General features: G+C 35.8%; 1 protein-coding gene and 1 pseudogene across 8 annotated transcripts in view; both read right to left on the reverse strand.

Annotated features, from left to right (window-relative positions):
* Positions 1-19,527, reverse strand: part of PPHLN1 (periphilin 1) — a 148,042-nt gene that overhangs the window by 122,669 nt on the left and 5,846 nt on the right. For 3 of the 8 annotated variants that reach the window (XM_032877000.1, XM_032876997.1, XM_032877001.1), the window contains 3 exons: positions 14,637-14,728; positions 4,378-4,542; positions 1,604-1,665 (listed from right to left, as the gene is read on the reverse strand). In XM_032877000.1, coding sequence (XP_032732891.1) covers positions 1,604-1,665; positions 4,378-4,542; positions 14,637-14,728 — 319 coding nt within the window. Of the gene's footprint in view, positions 1-1,603; positions 1,666-4,377; positions 4,543-14,636; positions 14,729-18,475; positions 18,519-19,527 lie in introns of all 8 variants that reach the window. The other 5 variants (XM_032877003.1, XM_032877002.1, XM_032877004.1 and 2 more) reach the window with 2 other exon arrangements.
* Positions 13,120-13,690, reverse strand: LOC116879067 (annotated as a pseudogene).

Raw genomic sequence — 19,527 nt, forward strand, 5'->3', positions numbered from 1 at the left:
ATACCCCTGATGACTAAGGTGCTGTGTGTAATAAACTGCCTTGCTCTGACCCACTCAATCCTGTTGTCTACTTCTGGCACCTAGAGAGTTGTAGCACTACTTTCTCTTGTCTACACAGAGAGTTATAAGAGATCTTTTTTTAAAGATTTATTTCTTTTTTGAGGGGGTGGGGACAGAGGGAGAGGAAGAAAAAATCCCAAGCAGACTCCCCACCAAGCATAGAGCCCAATTTTCCATGAGGCTGGATCTCACAACCCTGAGATCATGACTTGAACCAAAATCAAGAGTCAGATCCTTAACCAACTGAACCATAGGCACCCCCATAGGAGATCTTTAAAAAGCTCCTTTTATAACTTCTACTACTTCCTTTGTGAAGTCATTAAAAAAATCAAACAAGGGGCACCTGGGTGGCTCGGTCATGAAGCAGCGGCCTTCGGCTGAGGTCTTGATCCCAGGGTCCTGGGATCGAGCCCCGCAGCAGGCTCCCTGCTCGTTGCGAGGCCTGCTTCTCCCTCTCTCACTCCCTTTGCTTATGTTCCCTCTCTCGCTGTATCTCTCGCTGTCGAATAATAAATAAAATCTTTTTTTTTTTTAAGATTGTATTTATTTATTTGACAGAGATCACAAGTAGGCAGAGAGGCAGGTGGGGGGGGCGGGGGGAGGGGAAGCAGGCTCCCTGCTGAGCAGAGCCCGATGTCGGGCTCGATCCCAGGATGCTGGGATCATGATCTGAGCCAAAGGCAAGGTTTTAACCCACTGAGCCACCCAGGCGCCCCAATAAATAAAATCTTAAAAAAAAATCAAACAAACTTGAGGGGTACCTGGGTGGCTCAAGTCATGATCCCAAGATTCTGGGATCAAGCCCCACGTCAGGCTCCTTGCTCAGTGAGGAGTCTGCTTCTCCCTCTCCCTCTGCCCCTCCCGCCTAGCGTATACTCTAATAAATAAATAACCTAAAAAATAAAAATAAAACAAACTTGATTAAATCTGTCCATCTGTGTTTTTTTCTAACTATTCTATCAGATGCCTCTATAAGTAACCAAGGCTAACAATGACTGAAGTTCTTCCAAAATATATTAGTAAGAGACACTCTCTAAGGACTCAAATATTCTGGAGGGGGGGAAAAGTCCTTAACATTCTAATTAGGCAGATACCTTATAATCCATATTACACATTAGGAATAATTTAATACCTAATTTCTTGAGAATATACCAATAGTTCAAACATTTTTTTTTTAAAGATTTTATTTATTTATTTGACAGAGAGAGATCACAAGTAGACAGAGAGGCAGGCAGAGAGAGAGAGAGAGAGAGAGGGAAGCAGGCTCCCTGCTGAGCAGAGAGCCCGACGTGGGACTCGATCCCAGGACCCTGAGATCATGGCCTGAGCAAACATGTTTTTTTTATTATCAGTTTTCAAAATGCCAATACAGAAAGCTATCAGTGCTATTATATTACAGTCACTTGAATATGTTTGTTGCTCTCAGAATTATAAATCCTAATAAAAAATATTTTATCTATAAGCCTTGAGATTAGATTTCAATAGCAGACATCTCAGTGAATCAAGTATCAAAGTAGTTATGGTACTATGTTCATCATTTTACCTGTACTCAGGCTGTCGACTTGCAGAATGATCATCTCTTGTCCACCTATAGCCAGATTCATCCTGTAAAATAAAAAAATTTATTTAGATATTTGTTTACATTATTTTAATCAAGCAGGATATATCTAATAGTACTACTAGAAATGTCTGTAAGACCAAAATAATATGAGGACAAAGACACCTTTTTAAATCTCTCTGAGCTTCAAAGGCATAAAAAGCAGGGGGAAAGATATAGCAAGTCAATCCATTTCAACAAGTAATTTAGTAGACCAATAACCTGTGGTACCATTTAGCTCTATGAAAATGCTTATGGTATTTCTTTGGAGCCTTAACAGCCTTATTGCCAAAGACATGCCAACATCACAACAGTTCAGGACGCTCAATTTAAATTTAATCAAGCATACATTTCTCAACCTTTCATTTTATTTTCTTTCTGTCAAGTTCTCTCACCAATTTTCAAATTCAAGCCCAATGAATTACTTTATCACTTTTCTTGTTCAAGTTTTTTTTCTCATCTTGATTCTTATCAAAATCTACGATTGGAAACAATATCATAAGAAGCTATCACCTGGGGCGTCCGGATGGCTCAGTCGTTGGGTGCCTGCCTTTGGCTCGGGTCATGATCCCGGGGTCCTGGGATCAAGCCCCACATCGGGCTCCCCGCTCAGCGGGAAGCCTGCTTCTCCCACTCCAGCTCCCCCTGCTTGTGTTCCCTCTCTCTCTGTCTCTCTCTGTTAAATAAATAAATCTTAAAAAATTAAAAAATAAAAATTAAAAAAAAAAAAAGAAGCTATCACCTACCGATAAGCTATATTAGAGCAAGATGTGGCACTAAGTTTAAAATTAATTTTAAAAAGTATATTTTGTCCTCTAAAACAGAAAAAATACATTTAAAAAAATAGTAGTAGATCATGCCCAAATGCTTTAAAATTACATATAGAATATAGTTAATTATTTATAAATATTAATTCAGCTAAAATAAATACTGTTTTCATCTTCCTCTTTAGCATCATATATTTTTAAGATTTATTTATTTATTTATTTATTTGACAGAGATCACAAGTAGGCAGAGAGGCAGGCAGAGAGAGAGAAGGAAGCAGGTTCCCGCTGAGCAGAGAACCCGATGTGGGGCTCGATCCCAGGACCCTGGGATCATGACCTGAGCCGAAGGCAGAGGCTTTAACCCACTGAGCCACCCAGGCGCCCCAGCATCATATATTCTAACACAAGAGTAATGTATTCATCATTTTCCTTCCCAACAGTAAATCTAAACAAACAGAAGAAAAAAACTCAAAAGCTCTACAATATTAGATCAAATAAGTATTTACTTTATATAACTGAACTCAAGATAAATTAGTATCACAAGAGTCCTAAAGATCTCCAACAGACTTATTTTTGTTTAAAGAGAATATAAAGGGAAAATGTTGTATAAAGTATGATAACCACAATCTGTAACAAAAAACTAATGTTGAGGCACTATTACGCTACATTTTAGGGAAAAAATCATATTCACGAGGATTCAAACACAAATTGGTTCAATGAATCCCAAATTCCCTACGTATATCAAATGGCCACATTTGATTTTACTAAGAGGGATACCAACTTTATGTGAAGGCCAAATTTTTTCTTCCTCAGACTACCTGGAATAATGGCTCCAAAGGCAAAATCCAGTATTTCTAGAATATAGATAATGTATAATATGTACTTTTCAACACCAAATCCCTCTTCCTAAAGGAAAGGCATGACATTTAAAAATTGAACAAAACAAAAATTCACTCTAGGAGAAGGAAGCTATGCACCCCAAACTTTGAAATGACAAGAAAACACTGAATAGTCTCATTATTACTTTAGAATTGTTAAGGCTCACCATAATGCAGTAGTAAGAGAACTGGACTTCCATACATACCCAACCCTGGGTAAATCACCTTACCTCCATTTCTTCGAGGGTCAAGTATGGAAAATAATTCCAACAGCCAAAGTGAGGTGAAATTTTAACATAAACAATGTTTGAATATGCACTACTGATTGCAAAATTATATAGTAGGGAAGGGGAAAGGAGAAAACGTAGGAAAACGGTCTATAAGAATGATGTAAACACACAAGCTAAGTCAAAGGAACTGTATCAAGGAATAGTTGCAATCAAGTTCAATGATAGCTTACTGCAACATTAAATACATACTTCTAGATTATTAAAGATGATCAAGAGAAACAAAATACAATAGCAACATCAATGGTAATAATAGAAACTAACATTTAAAAAGTGCTTATTATATATAGGACAGGCAGTGTTTTGAGAGCTTTCTAATCTGAGTTACTAAGTAGACTTTAAGAAGGATAACAAAAATGACACAGAAGCTCAACTGTAACCCAACCTCACCCACAGCATCTCATCATGATGAAAATAATCAAAGTAATTATTAAGTGGATACATCCAGTAAGAGATGGTAACCACCTGCTTATCACTCACTGAGTACCAAGGCAATGTAAATTATCTTTATCTGCTTCCGTAAATTCTTGCCAATCCAGAGGATAAAAATACAGGCTAGCTGGAATTAATGTCACTTAGATAGAGCTACCCAGAGTGGCTTACCTACTTTGTCCCAAGATTCTCCACTACCAGTTCCCATTTGACAGCTCTAGCAGGCAACTCAACAGAGCATCAAGCAGGAAGTGTTTATTCAACTGCCTTCATGGCCAGTCACATAAATTTCAAAAATTACATGATTTTTAAACTTATAAAAAATAACAATTAGTACACGGGGGAAATTTACATACTCCTCTGTGAGGTGGACCACTTCTTCGATCATGAGAAAAACTGCGGCCCTCGTCATATTCTTGGTAATCAACATGACTGTAATATCTACTGTAGTTTCCTTCACCAGGTCTGTCTAGCAGTGGTGGTTTCTTTGGCACAATATTAACTACTCTATGGTAGCCATCCTAAAACAGACAAAAAGAAATATATAAAAATCACTAATTTCTCTATTTGGTTTTGGAAAGGTTTTTAAAAAGTACAGGAGTTCTTATCCTTAATCAAACAGAGTAAATGTATAAACAAACAAAAATGCATTAATGAAATAACATGAATATAACTAATAGCAAGGTTTTCACATGGATTAAAGAAAATAAAATTGTTCAATGAAGAAAGCCAGGTGTTTAAAATAACAAGCAGCAATGCTAAAAACCAATCATAAATAATAAAAGAAAAGGTACATTATTGTTTTAATAAAAAATAAACTAGAGAAAGAATGTTACAGTAGCTCTAATCCTAATTGCCTAAGAATTTTAGAAACAAAACCATTTAAGGTCGCACACATCTTTAGTCTACTATGTTTGAAGTATACAGTTTTGAAGAAATACAAAATCTTCACACATAAGGAACAGCAAACAGGGAGGTATACTGAGCTAAAACCATCGAGAGGAAACATTCTGCTATTTCTCCAGAGAGCCCTTGACTTCACAGCTCTGGAAGCAAAATAAAACCTAATATAAAATTTGAACTATTTTCAAAGTAGTATGCTATTAATGTTTTAAAGTTTTAGCAACTACATGGACTTTCTTGTGGGAGTTAGGAAATTGGAAGGAGAGAGAACAACACCTCTCTGGATTAGCAGCTGTTGTGAAATAACTGAACAAAAAGATGGTTACCAACAGTAAAAACTAGAGAGCTACGTAACATGTATTTGTAAATAACCTGGGCTTGACCATTCACGGTCTTTCTACCTATATCAGATGAAATATATGTGAAAGAAATTAGAAAGCTATCAAAATGTAAGACATGACCAATTTAACTAATTTGACAAAATAAAAAAATAAAGTCCAACATTCAGGGCATTGCTATACCATCTTTATTCTCAGTTTCATTATCTGTACAACAGACTAATACTAATACCTACCTCAAGGAGTTGCTGTGAAGACTAAATGAAAAACAGATTGTAAAACATTTAGTACAATGTGTAGGCCATACTAAGTACTCAAAATGTTTGCTGTTTGGATTACCTTTTTCAAGTCTAGGTGAAACACAATTCCTCAAAGTGTCTATTTCCTTAAATTACTTCTTAGCATTAATAACTATAACTATTCAAATATTGAATTACTGTGTCCTATTCAAATTTCCCAATAGGCAGGAAATTTGTTACTGTGCTGAGAAAAAATAAAATCAATGGTTATATCTATTCGAGAGCTAAAAGGATCTATTAATTTTTTTTTATGGGAACAAAAAGTAGTTTCCTTCTTTAGTATGTGAGATATTAAATTGTAACACATATGTTATATATTCACATAAAATATAACAGACAAATGAACCCATTGACTGTCTTGTAAAAACTGTCTTTCAAGAGATTTCAATTAAATCTAAGCAAATATTGAGCTTCTAAAAAAATTCAACATTAAGCCAAAATTAGCAACTTTGTAATTTATATCATTTTCTAAATCAAAATCTGTTGTTCATAAAATTAGAATCACTGATTACTCCATTTCCAAGAAACCATAAAATTCCATTCTACAATATTTTTTCAAAATAATAATAAATGAAAACAATCATTCCAGAGTTGTTAATCAGCAACAGAAGAAAAAACCTCTTAATTACAGTTCTGTATCTAGCAATGAAGATCAAACTGACATTTCCTTTGTTTTGAGAATGTTCAAATATAAGCACCTTATACCATCTCACCTCTATAGGCATCTATTCTTAAAACTCCCTAGTTACATGAAAAGATTTAAGGAAATGAAGATGACTGTAGGAGTCTGTGATAAAGCAAGACGATATTATTAGAAAGTTCCTATCTTTGTAATGTAAACATAATGCAAATGTAAATACCTGGAAGGTATACCATTCAAGGATTTTTCTTTCCAATAAAATCCATGATGGGAGGCAAAGATTTCAGAATTTTTTCCTAAAGTTTTATTTATAAAGAAAGTTCAAACAGTATTTTATATTACCTGCAATGCCAGACCCAATTGGAAACGTTCATTCAGTGTTTGAATGAATTCTCATACAAATTTACATTGAGCTATAAACATGTAATTTTCCTTTCTAAATGCTAACAGAAGGACATAAGGCTTCAGGTACTGATATGTTCAGAGCCTTCATTTTAGAAATACCGTGGAAAACAATGGCACTATTATATGCAAACCAAAATAAAAATTATGACTTCTGAAGAATATCTTAAAAGATTTTTAAAGATAACAGGATCATTTTTAATTAATTTAAAAATGAACTCCATGGAATCAAAACATTTCTATTATTTAAAATGCAGATATTTCAAATCTTGAGTTTGGACATAAAATTTGAATTCACCTCAATGAAATCAATTTTCATTGCTTCCATTCATTACGAAAAATATGTATAGTATCCCTTTAAGATCAGACTAGATCAACTTAATACAACTGTTACATATTTATTATACCATTTACCAATTTTCCATGGCTATTACTAGAATTTCCAAAAATATGCATCAAATCTATCAGATCTGCTCCTCCAAAATTAGTATTATAAAATTAGTATTATAAAATTAGTTGTTGTGATAGGTCAGACCAAAATTAAAAAGTAATATGTAACTCATTAAAAAAATTTTTTTAAGCCTATTTTACTTAATCATTGATCTATTCTGGCAGAATATAGGAAGCAAAAACTTGCATACAGATTTAAATACTTTTTTGAGTATAGGTCAATGAAATTTACACTTTCTCATAGGTCACTATCTCAGGGGTGAAACAATTCCTACCATTAGGCCCTCTGGGTTTCTGAAATAAGGAGTGCTCACAGTTTGCTTGGGCTAATGGATATCTGATCAGGTTAAGATACATATCAAATTAGTTTTGCAATTTTTAGATCTGAAATGGTGAACATGTTTTGTTACAAAAGGCAATTACTTCTTTTTTTTTTTAAATAATTCATACAGTGATCAAACTTTAATAATTTCACATTGCTTTTCACTCTGGGGCTACTTCATTTATTACCAGTGGGAAGAGAAACTGTGCTTCTTCTTTTTTTTTTTTTTTTAAGATTTTATTTATTTATTTGTTAGAGAAAGAGAGAGAAAGCATGAGCATAGGCAGACAGAGTGGTAGGCAGAGGCAGAGGGAGAAGCAAGCTCCCCGCTGAGCAAGGAGCCCGATGTGGGACTCCATCCCAGGACGCTGGGATCATGACCTGAGCCGAAGGCAGCCGCTTAACCAACTGAGCCACCCAGGCGTCCCAAGGCAATTACTTCTTAATTTGCTATAAATTCTAATGAGAAATACTTTCATTTCAGTAAATAATAGCACCAAGTTTTGTTTCATTCAATATTTAAATGCCAAATTTTCCACACTAATATTCAGTCTCTTTACTAACTGGGGGCAAATTATGAGGATTAGCACGTTTCTTTAAAAACATTTCTTTTCCAATGTCATTAAAATATACTCGGCACAAACTCTAAGACGAAAACATTTTATTTAAAGGAAAAATTTAAACATTTAAACACCTCCACCTCCTCTTAAGCATCCTTATCATTTAGAGACACATACTGAAATAGTTATTTGTACTTGAAATAGAGTATCTTGGATTTACTTCAAAATAATCTGGGAGAGGGGAGCCTGGGTGGCTCTGCCTTCGGCTCAGGTCATGATCCCAGGGTCCTGCGATCAAGCCCTGCATTGGGTTCTCTGCTCAGTGGGGAGTCTGCTTCCTCCTCTCTCGCTCTCTCTCTCTGCCTGCCTCTCTGCCTACTTGTGATCTCTGTCAAATAAATAAATAAAATCTTAAAATAATAATAATCATCATCATCATCTGGGAGAAAAGAAACTGGAGGAGTCATAAACACAACAAGATGAACCATGAGTTGATAATTGCCATTTGGATGATTCGTCCATGGGGAGTTCATTTTATTTTTTTTCTACTCTTATATCTTTAATTTTTGTCCTTATAATCAGTCAAAAGCTACTAAAACACACTAACCTAACCAGCAAAGTAACTAAGTACGATAGCAAATGTAAAGAGTTAATCCCATTCCTCCCTGAAACAATCAACTCAGAATGAATGCAAGCTTCACTGGCACAGAAACCTTGGTCTTAACTCACTGCTCTATTCCCAGCACCTGGAACAGCACTTGGCACATAGTAGGCACTACATACATAACATATTCTGCTTCACTACATCAATTTTATGCTACTTTTGGCATCACATGCTTTTTGTTAGAAAGGTACCACACAAACCACACGTAACTAAAAAATTTTACTACACAGGCTGGTGGACTTTTGCTTTCAAAAGTCCTGAGGTTCTCTTCTTCTGCTACCTCATATTTTGTGACATGCATTTCTATAATAGCACTTACTCATTGAATTCACTCACTGAATTTTCAAAGAAATACTGGTGGTTTTGCATTTCAACGGCTCTGAGGAATAATGAGTCAAATATCTGAAATTGAAACTGCACCAGAAAATCAGGACATATTGTTACAGAATATAGCCAAGAACTCATCATTCCTCTCTGGAAGTAACGACAAGAAGGAAGTTAAATTCTTGCAATTCTGTCAACCAAAAAGGTAAAACACCTCCTAGGGCAGCTCTACATAAAGGAACATTACTAAATCAAAACTCGGCAGATGAACACTTAAGACTTTGTATTACATGTGTGTAATTTTTGCATTTGAAAAAGATGTAAAAAAAACATGGCACTTTTATGATATGTATACCTACAGAGTTAGTGAAAAGCAGACCTGTCCAGTTTACTTTGAAATACATCCAAAAACTAGATGGATTAAGTAGATGGATGAAGGACAGATAAATGGATAAATACATGATAAAGAAAGTTTTCATAAAATGTTAACAGTTGAATATACGTAGTGAGTAAATGGGAGCAATAAGAAAAAAAGAGAAATGCAGTAAAACTGCTTTTCTGTTAGAGAACAGAATCCAAATATACAAAATAGAGCATTACCTTCCTCTATCACAGGGACTAATGATAGTGAGTGCTTACTTTTTAAAGGATTAACTAGTTTTATATTTGGAAAAAAAATAATCTGCTTTTTTAAAACTAAGTTTTTATTGAAGTATGACATACATACAAAAAGTCTAAAAATCATAAATGACTCCTGGATTAATTTTTGCAAGATAATTACACTCTATAACTACCACCAGATCAAAAAACTGAACATCCCTAGTATGGCAAAAGCCTTCCTGTGCTCTCTCCCGGTCAATACTCATCTCTCCTAAAAGTAACTGCTTTCCTGGTGAGTTTTGCTTATTCTGAAACTTTATATAAAATGCAGGAAATACAGGATATACTCTTGTATTTGGCTTCTTTTTTTTAGTATGATGTCCATGAGATTCATACATGTCGCTGCTTTTGCAATGGTCCATCCAGGTCCATTCATTCTAATTGCTGTGTAAATTGCACAATTAATTTATCTACTCTACTGTTAAACATTTGGATTGTTGCCAGCTTGGAGCTGTAATGAATAATGCTGCTTATGAGAATCTTGTACAAGTCAATATGATATACCAATACGGTTTTTAAAATAACATTAGATGATCTCTGTTTAGTTATTAAATGTTTTTTAAATATTAAAGAAATTATATTTTTATTAGCTCCAAATTCAGGAATTATAACTTTACTAATTTATATTTCTAGTTCTAGTGTCATTTAACAATTTTCTAGCCCAAGGATTCAGCAGGTCCTTGAAATCAGATGTGAATATAAAATTACTTTTTTCACCCAAATACAGCAACAAACAACAGAATAACAACAGAAGTATCTGTGGCTTCGTCACTAACAGAAATCATAGATATTTTCATACCATGTTATAGCTGTTGCATTACCTCAAAATACCATTTACTCTCATTACTTTGAAAATACAGTAATGAAACTCCCACCATTAGCTTAGTACTTAATGACCTACTAAAGAAGTACATATTACTATATTATAAATTTGTTTTTTAATAGTTTGATAATTCAAATATAAGTGGTCTTCTTTAATTCTGTGTATTTTGTAGTTTTAAAACCCCTACTCTAAAAGGGATCCATAGGCTTCACCAGACTGTTAAAAGGATCCATGGCACCATAAAGTTTAAGAAAATTTGCTTTTACTAAAACTAAAATGGAGGTGTAACATAGAAGGCAAAGAGATAACTTCCAAGAGCCATCAAAGGCGCATAATTGAGGGGAGGGGAAGGCTTGAAATTTCTAACCAAAAAAAAAGGCCACGTTCATCATAAAAGCAAGTCTTGGGGAAGGGGATGTGGGAATAGAGAAGGATTTATCAACTAAAGGAGGCTTATTGGGAGGAAGAAGGGACCAATCACTAAAATTAAAATTGTTTCTTCAAAAGGAGAGAAATAAAGCTGCACAAGGTCTGGGCAGATTCTGTGCTCTCAGGAGAAAGGCAATCTAGGTACATCCCCAAATAGGAGGAACTAAGTAGCCAGAGAATTTAGGGAAGTCAGATTCACCTTTGAGAACTCAGAGATAGTTGAGTACTTCCACTATGATTTTAAATGCACTTGTGGTATAAAATGTATCTATCTGCTTCCTGCTGATGAAATTACTTTATAAAGGAGCCTCTATTTCACATTTACACCCACATAAATTATATAAAAATGAAAATGTGTGGGTTTGTTTAGATTTTACTACAATAGCCTTGTCCACTGATAACTTCCATCACCTGTCATTTTACCTCAACTCCTGTCATCATCAGCAACTTCAGTGTTCATCTGCATTTCTTAACTGCATAAGTTACCTGTTAACTTTTATACAACACTGATGTTTCGATCCTAGCTGCAAATATTAGGACTTAATTTTCTGGATGGAGCCCAGACATTGATATTTAAGAGTTCTCTGGGTGATTTCAAAGTCCAGCGAGGACTGAGAGTCTCTAATCTAAATCACTGATCCAAATCGAGCTTCCAAGTTTTCCTGATCTCAATTCCAGTAATCTTCACCCACCCTCTATTCCTACCCCCATCTGCTGGACTTGAAATCACCCAGAACTGTACTCTCTTGGAAACTTCACACTTCGAAATACCAATTGCCTATCTTTCTACCACACGCTGGTCTTCAGCTTCACTGACCCTTTACTGTCCCTCAACTCCTCATTTCTTTCAATCCACTGTCCCTCTCAGAGCTTTAACTCCTTCCTAAATCACCCCATAACACATATTACCTCAGTAACTCTGAGTCAGAACTTTCAATATCTTTATCTTCCTGAGTCCACCATTCATCATGCAATCTTAAATCAATACAACAACTTGCCTTCTCCACTCCAAAATTGGGCTACTTAGGTAATAAAGCACACATTCCTGCAGACTGGTACCCCTATAATATTACAGCGCAAAGCTCACTGCCCCTCAGCCACAGTCTTTTTAAACATCTCTGGTGAGGAGACACCAAGAATAGCTACTCACAATTCAAGGCTGGCCTCAAATCACCCTCTACCTCCTGCACTTTCAGCAGATGATCTTGCTACCCCTTCAGAGAAAACAAAGGCTATTAATATGAACTTTCTCAAATCCATTCTCACACAATGACCTAGAGATCTGAAGGGTCCTTCTTATGTCCTTAGGACACTGATAAGCCAATTATCCCCATCTTAAAACTCACTCCTCCCCAGCTTGTTTAAACCACTCCCCCTGCCTAGAAATAGCTGACAGCCTCCTGACAGGTCCCTCTGCCTCCAGTCTTAACTCTCTGAATCACCTTCCACTGCAGTGTGTTCTAGAATACAAGCCAGCATGCATAAATAATGCAGAATGGTGTAATAAATGGTGTAATATATAACTTTTCCCATGATTTGATCATGAATACTTTCCACTGTTGTCTGAAATTCTATTTCTGTATATAAATCCCTGCTTACATTTTATGGCTTCAACAACATTCTACTGAGTTCTATAAATGTTGTATCATTCAACACTCAGAATTGTTTTGAAGATTAAGAGATTTATACATAAAAACCCTCACAGTAAGCAGGAACTAGTTAACCATGTAATTACAGTACGTTACCACTTAAAAGTCATCCCCTGTCTAAATGTATCTTATTTTATAATTTGGAATCACGTGTTACATTAAGGGGAAAAAAAAAAACCTAATTAGAAAAAAAAAAAAAAAAGGCAATTCCCCAAAATTGAAAACAAACTAAAACAAATCCAACTATATATTCCAGTTAGTGGTGTAACCACACAGAAAATTTTAAGTATTCTTGAAATACAAATTCCTAATAGGATATATCCTTAGAAAGGTAGGGGTCCCAAGAATTATTTTTTCTAAAATCATCCCTTTTCCTACCTCCTCATTACTTCCACATTATGTTTATCTATATCACTTTGTTTTGTTTTCCTAGATAAAATATAATTTTATCGAACGGGAAAGAATTTAACTCAAAGTTTAATTAGAAGCCATAAATAATAATAAATATACAATCTATAAATAAAACTTGGAAAAAATGACATATAGTAACAAGTCTACTCGTTCTGAAATATGGTAGGCCTCTTCCTTTCCTCCATCTTTTATCTTTTATCTTTTTTTTTTTTTTTTTTGGTCATCACATGATCCTTTGTTGAAATATTTTCCTTTGTAGTTCTTAACTAGCTGGGCATTCCACTGCACCACTACTGATGTCATCTATGATGTCATGAGTATGGTGGCCATTAACACTGCAGCCTGCAGACTGGGACGTCCCCAGGATCTCCTTAATGGTTCTAGAGAATTCTCTGGCTAAAGATCAGTGACATATCTATCGGGCAATGTTGACAATCTCATCAAAAGTGATATTTCCACTGTGCTTAATGTTTTTCTTCAGTATCTTGGCGGTTCCTTGAAGGCTTTGACCATCAGGGCAGAGACAGGAAATACCACTTCAGTCTGGGCCTGTCTGTTCTGAATGGTCAGTTTCACTGTAATCCTCAGACCCTTCCAATCATCAGTTGCCTTGGCGAGGTCATCACCAACCTCTGCTGGAGAAAGACTCAAGAGGCTGATCTTGGGAGCCAGGGCAGACATAGCACCAACTTCCCCATCAGTGCACCCCAGGTACATGACTTTGATCTAATTGGGGTTGGGATCTTGAACTTAGGCGGCATGGTAGAGGTAGCTGGTGTCAGGATGAACCTGAATTCGAGACTACTAAAGACAGGTGCACCCTTGCCTCCTCTGAGCCAAAAACCAAAAAGCCCATCTTTCATCATTTTAGATCAACCCCAGCCTAAGCTGTAACGTGGGCCAAATGACAATGCTAAAAGTGGTATCACCCATCTGTAGGACTTACTCAGAATATATGTGAAGAAAAAAAAAAAAAAACATATAAACAAGTATTTGTACCCTTTGATGGCATATGATGAATCCATAATATAGCCACATAGTATCAACACAACCCAAACCCCTGGTGCTTAGAATGGGCCTGTGTAAAGTTTAAGACTGACAGTTTCTGGACCCTTCCCAAACTTTCCCTTAGGTCACTGCAGAGGATTTTGCAGAGAGAGTGTATATATTCACTCAATAAACACTGAACTCCTACTATGTGCCACATACAAGATGGTGCTGGGAATACAATAACAAGCACAATAGCAAGCTCTTTGAGAAAAGGCCTAATTAAAAATTTCCAATTCCCAAAGCACAAAGAGACAATTAGTAGGATAGTATACTAAAAGCTACCTGCCTGCCCCTGATCTGCCCCTACTTCATAATTTCACATATCCAATATGCAAACATTTTTAGAAATACAGAAAAATAGGTGACAGCCAATAGTAGGAGCAGGTGCTCAAATACTCCTTCATTACCTGACAGTCCATCTTTATATAACCTCAAATTTTCTTCATAAATTCAATTCAGTATGAAAACCCTCCATTTTAGAAATTTAAATAAGAAATATGAAATATAGATTATCTACATAAATAAAATGTTGCATTTTCAAACTTTTAACTTTTAAAATATAAGCTTAATCTATATTTCAACCCAGACTGGTCAATTTTTACCTATTAAAGATTTTACTAGACCTAGCTTCGGTATAACAAATTCACTTAGACACCAGGTTTTGAATTATTCTACATCAGTAGTAACTTACACTCGGATGACTTCGCGGAGGTACTCGTTCTCTTGGAAGTCTTTCATAGTCATATCGTCCCTCAGACCACATTTCATCTCTTCTGTAAGCCACTAAACAAAAAGAAACCAAAGATTTATGGGTGTTATGTTATTAGAGAGCAAGAGAGAAGATTTTTAAAAGAGTATATATTTACATGCCAATGATTATTTTCCAGAGAGACTTAAATAAAATGTAAGTGACCAAAAGGAAGAAAGAATGAGTAAGGCAATTATTTTTCCAAACAATTCGGAAATGTTCTTTTTAAAAAAATGTAACAGAAAGCCCCGTGTTCCATTTAAAAGGCTATTTAAAGCTTCAAAGAGCTTGTTCCCAACAACTGTGGTAAAAAGATCCATAAGAGGGGTGCCTGGGTGGCTCAGTGAGTTAAGCCTCTGCTTTGGCTCAGGTCATGATCTCAGGGTCCTGGGACAGAGCCCCACATCAGGCTCTCTGCTCAGCGGGGAGCCTGCTTCCCCCTCCTCCCCGCCTGCCTGTCTGCCTGCCTACTTGTGATCTCTGTCTCTGGGTCAAATAAATAAATAAAATCTTTTTTAAAAAATCCATAAGACCACAAATATTTTTTCATTCTTATAGTAAAAATGAGAGAAGATGCATGTGCATGAATAATTTTCAATGCTCAGCAATGCTGCTATTTCCTGGTGGATGGTTTCCGTAACACTAGTGTCTAGTTTTGCTGCATTCCTACAGCTTTATCTCTTCTATGTGTTCAATGAAATAGTTTTAATCAAAAAGTGTTAAACAATCCCATAAAAGCACACTCAACAAACCCTGAAATAAATCACACTCAGTATTTGCTTTTAATGTTATAAATTTATTTCAATGCAAAGACATTCTCATAAAATTTGAAATTTAAATAAAAGTTCTGACAGCATTTTTCATGTTTGGGATACAGAGAGAGGCTTCCTACTTTGAGAGCTGACGTGTTCTGGATGGAGGGCTGATGCAGTGCATTATGGGGTCCACATGAAAACAACATATGAACAGGCAAAAAAACAAGGTAAGCAAGACAAACAAGAGATGATGAGCAGAGAGTGCAGGAAATAGCCTTAAGGTCATCTATATGAAATGGCAACACGGTAGATCAGGGGTTGGTAAACTTTTTTATAAAGGACCAGACTAATATTTTCAGCCTTGCAGGTCACAGGTCTCTGTCACAACTACTTGATTCTAGTGTTATAATATGAAAGCAGCCATAAGCAACACATATAAATGTAGGGGTGTGGCCATGTTCCAAAAACACTGTATTTACAAAAACAGGCCGGCAGTCCACAGGCAGCAACTCAACAACCACCAGAGTAGATAAGAAATGGTTAAGAGAACAGAACCAGGAGAAAGTGAACCAGGTTCTGACCCAAGAACTATGAACCATAAGTGATACACAGAAGGATAATCACGAGTGAGAAGTGAAAAATGGGACCCGTACTAAGTCAGGACCTTTGTAGTACATAGAAAATAGGGCAACAAGTCCAGACACATAGTCCCGAATTTGTGGAGAAGGAAAATTTCTCAGAGAAGATACATATCAAAAGATTTTTGGTGGCTCTTTATGATGTAATAATACTAACGGGGTGAAGGGACTGTTGATGGGAAAGATGAGATCCCATTTTGGCAGGACAGAATTCTAACGGTTTAAGGCCAGAAAAAAACAAAGGCTGGATGACGAGGGCAATATTTTTTGACACTATCCACAGTACAATCTTAATTTTCTCTGTAAAAACAAACCTACAATATTTTCTAATACAAATAGTGCAATAAAATGAACCAACTCAAAAATGCCTAGAAAAATCTTAATTTAAGTTACAAATTAGCTTTTAACATTATACATAAATCAACCGCAATTCCAAGTCCATAATCAGACATCATCAAGAATGTTATTTCAGGGGCGCCTGGGTGGCTCACTTGGTTAAGCACCTGCCTTCAGCTCAGGTCCTAATTTCAGAGTCCTGGGTCCTCCCTCTCCCTCTGCCCTCCCCCCACCCCACATGCTCTCTCTCACTCTAAAATAAGTAAAACCTTTAAAAAGAAAAAAAGAGAGAGAGAGAGAGAGAGAATGTTATTTCAGAGTAACCAATCTTTTAAATACAAGAATTCATGGAAGCTTGAAAAAAAAGAAATTATCAAAATTACTCCTCCTATACTACCTTTACTGAACCCACCAAAAGTTTCATTGAGTCTAAAGAACAAGTCAAGGGCTGCCTGGGTGGCTCAGTGGGTTAAGCCTCTGCCTTCAGCTCAGGTCATGATCTCAGGGTCCTGGGATCGAGTCCCACATCAGGCTCTCTGCTAGGCGGGGAGCCTGCTTCCTCCTCCTCTCTCTCTCTCTACTTGTGATCTCTCTCTCTGTCAAATAAATAAAATCTTTAAAAAAAAAAAAAAAAGAACAAGTCAAATTTTATCCTGCTTGAGAAACAATAGAGAGAAATAAAAGCAACCAACTGAAATCAAATCACAGGGAAAAATAAAGAACCCAAAAGAAAAATGGACAAGTGATATGAAGACAGTTCACAAAAAAAGGAAATACAATGACTCAATCCTTTGAAAAGACGCTCAACTTTCTTCAAAATAAGGAAGATGAGGGGCGCCTGGGTGGCTCAGTGAGTTAAGCCTCTGCCTTCGGCTCAGGTCATCATCTCAGGGTTCTGGGATGGAGCCCCACGTCCGGCTCTCTGCTCAGCAGAGAGCCTGCTTCCTCCTCTCTCTGTGCCTGCCTCTCTGCCTACTTGTGATCTCTATCTGTCAAATAAATAAATAAATAAATAAATAAATCTTAAAAAAAAAAAAAAAAAGGAAGATGAAAACTAAAACTAGAATCAAGTATTCATTTTCAACCAAAACTCCACAAAACTAAAACTGTTCTGACTAAAATAAAGCAACGCTCTCACATATTAATGAAAAGAGTGTAATTTGGTACAGACAGGGGAAAAATGGGCAATATCTATTAAATGTTAAATGCACATATGCTTTGACCTGGAAATTCTACTTCTCTGTATACTTGAACAGGTACATAGCACAGATTGAAAGTAACCTAAAATGTTGGTCAGAAGGGTACAGATTAAATAAAATACTATACATTCATATAAAGGAAAATTATGCAAGCCATTTAAAAGAAAAGTAACCCCACACATAATACAGAAGGAATGCCAAGATACACTGCTAAGCTGAAAAAAAAAAAAAAAGGGGTAGATTAATATGTTGGATATGCTGCCACTTTGGAAAAATAAAAAGATAGGGTATGAATACATATCCATATGCACAGACTACTTTTGGGAGTAGAAACAAGAGAATGTAATAGTGCCTGCCACTGGGGAGAACTGGGTGGCTGGGTATAGGAAAGTGAATATTTTCACTGCATAATGTTCTATACCTATTATCTATAACAAAAATAAGTAACTATACTTAAAAGTCCTGGAAATCATTCAATAAGCATAATGTGTCAGGACACCTGGATGGCTCAGTGGGAGAAGCATGTGACTCTTGATCTCAGGGTTTTGAGTTCGAGCCCCATGTGGGGTGTACAGATTACTTAAATAAGTAAAACTTATTTTACACTTTACTTAAATAAGTAAAACGTTAAAAAAAGAATAAGCTTAGTGTCCCAAGTGATGGCAAAAATTAAGAATACAAATTAATGAACTAAAGGAAAACAAGTAAAAATAAGACTGTAATTAATGAAAAAGAAAAACTACAAGAGTTCTAAAGAAATACTATATAGTTTCTTAACTAGATGTAAATACTACAATATTAAAATTACCGGCTTCCCATAAAAAACACGTAAGAATAACTACTATACTACTTACTTGAGTCCTTTCAGGAATCAAATTTAAAGTTTTCAACAATCTCCTGCAGGAGGGGGGGGAAAAATACAGACATAAGGATTTGTGTCTGTATAAACCAACCAATGGAGAAAAAATAACCCTTCATTATATGTATAAATAAAACTCTCAAAATAAAAAAATTATGACCATTAATAAGCCAAACTCCCTTCAAAGACATCTTTAAAAAGAGAAGATATTATTTTGACCACCAGAGGCCACCCAAGTTTCATAAGAACAACCGAATTATATTAAAGAATTATAGTCCTAATTTTGCTAGTTGAGAACTGAGCAGAGCATCTCTCTTATCCTTATCTCTGAAAGAATTGCATTTGATGTTTAAGGTGATTTTTATCTAGAATATTAAGAACAAAATAACTCACAGACTGAAAAAAATTCTAGCACACTCAGTCTGGAAATCCTTACAGTTTTATATTGGCAATAAATAGTCCCATGAACACGTCATCTCAAAATTAAGGCAAGAATCATCAATTCATCAAAGAACACTAAACTTACTAGATAAAAATTTGATGGAGAACTTTTTGTTTTTCCAAATTTTTTTTAGTATAGTTGACACCCAACATTACATTGGTTTCGGGTATACGACACAGTAATTAATACATTATGCTATGCTCACAAGCATAGCTACCATCTGTCACCACACATCACTGTTACAATAGTATCAGTGACTATATTCTCTATGCTGTGCTTTTTACTCCTATGACTTCATTCCAGAACTCGAAGCCTGTATTTCCAACAACAGAGGACTTTTTAAAACTTTCTCCCAAAGGGCACCTGGGTGGCTCAGTTAGTTAAGCGTTATGATCCCAGGGTCCCAGATCCCATCCCACAAGGGCTCCCTGCTCAGCAGGGAGTCTGCTTCTTTCCTTCCTCCTCTCCCTCTGCCCCTCCCCCCTGCTCATGCATACACATACTGTCAAATAAATAAAATCTTTAAATAGATAACTTTTTAAAAATCACTATATATTTTCAGAATTAAGAACATAAAAATAGAATACAATATAAAACTAAAAATA

The sequence above is a fragment of the Lontra canadensis genome, unplaced genomic scaffold (assembly GCF_010015895.1).
Source record: "Lontra canadensis isolate GAN:19392208 unplaced genomic scaffold, GSC_riverotter_1.0 scaffold59, whole genome shotgun sequence".
Lineage (NCBI taxonomy): Eukaryota > Metazoa > Chordata > Mammalia > Carnivora > Mustelidae > Lontra > Lontra canadensis.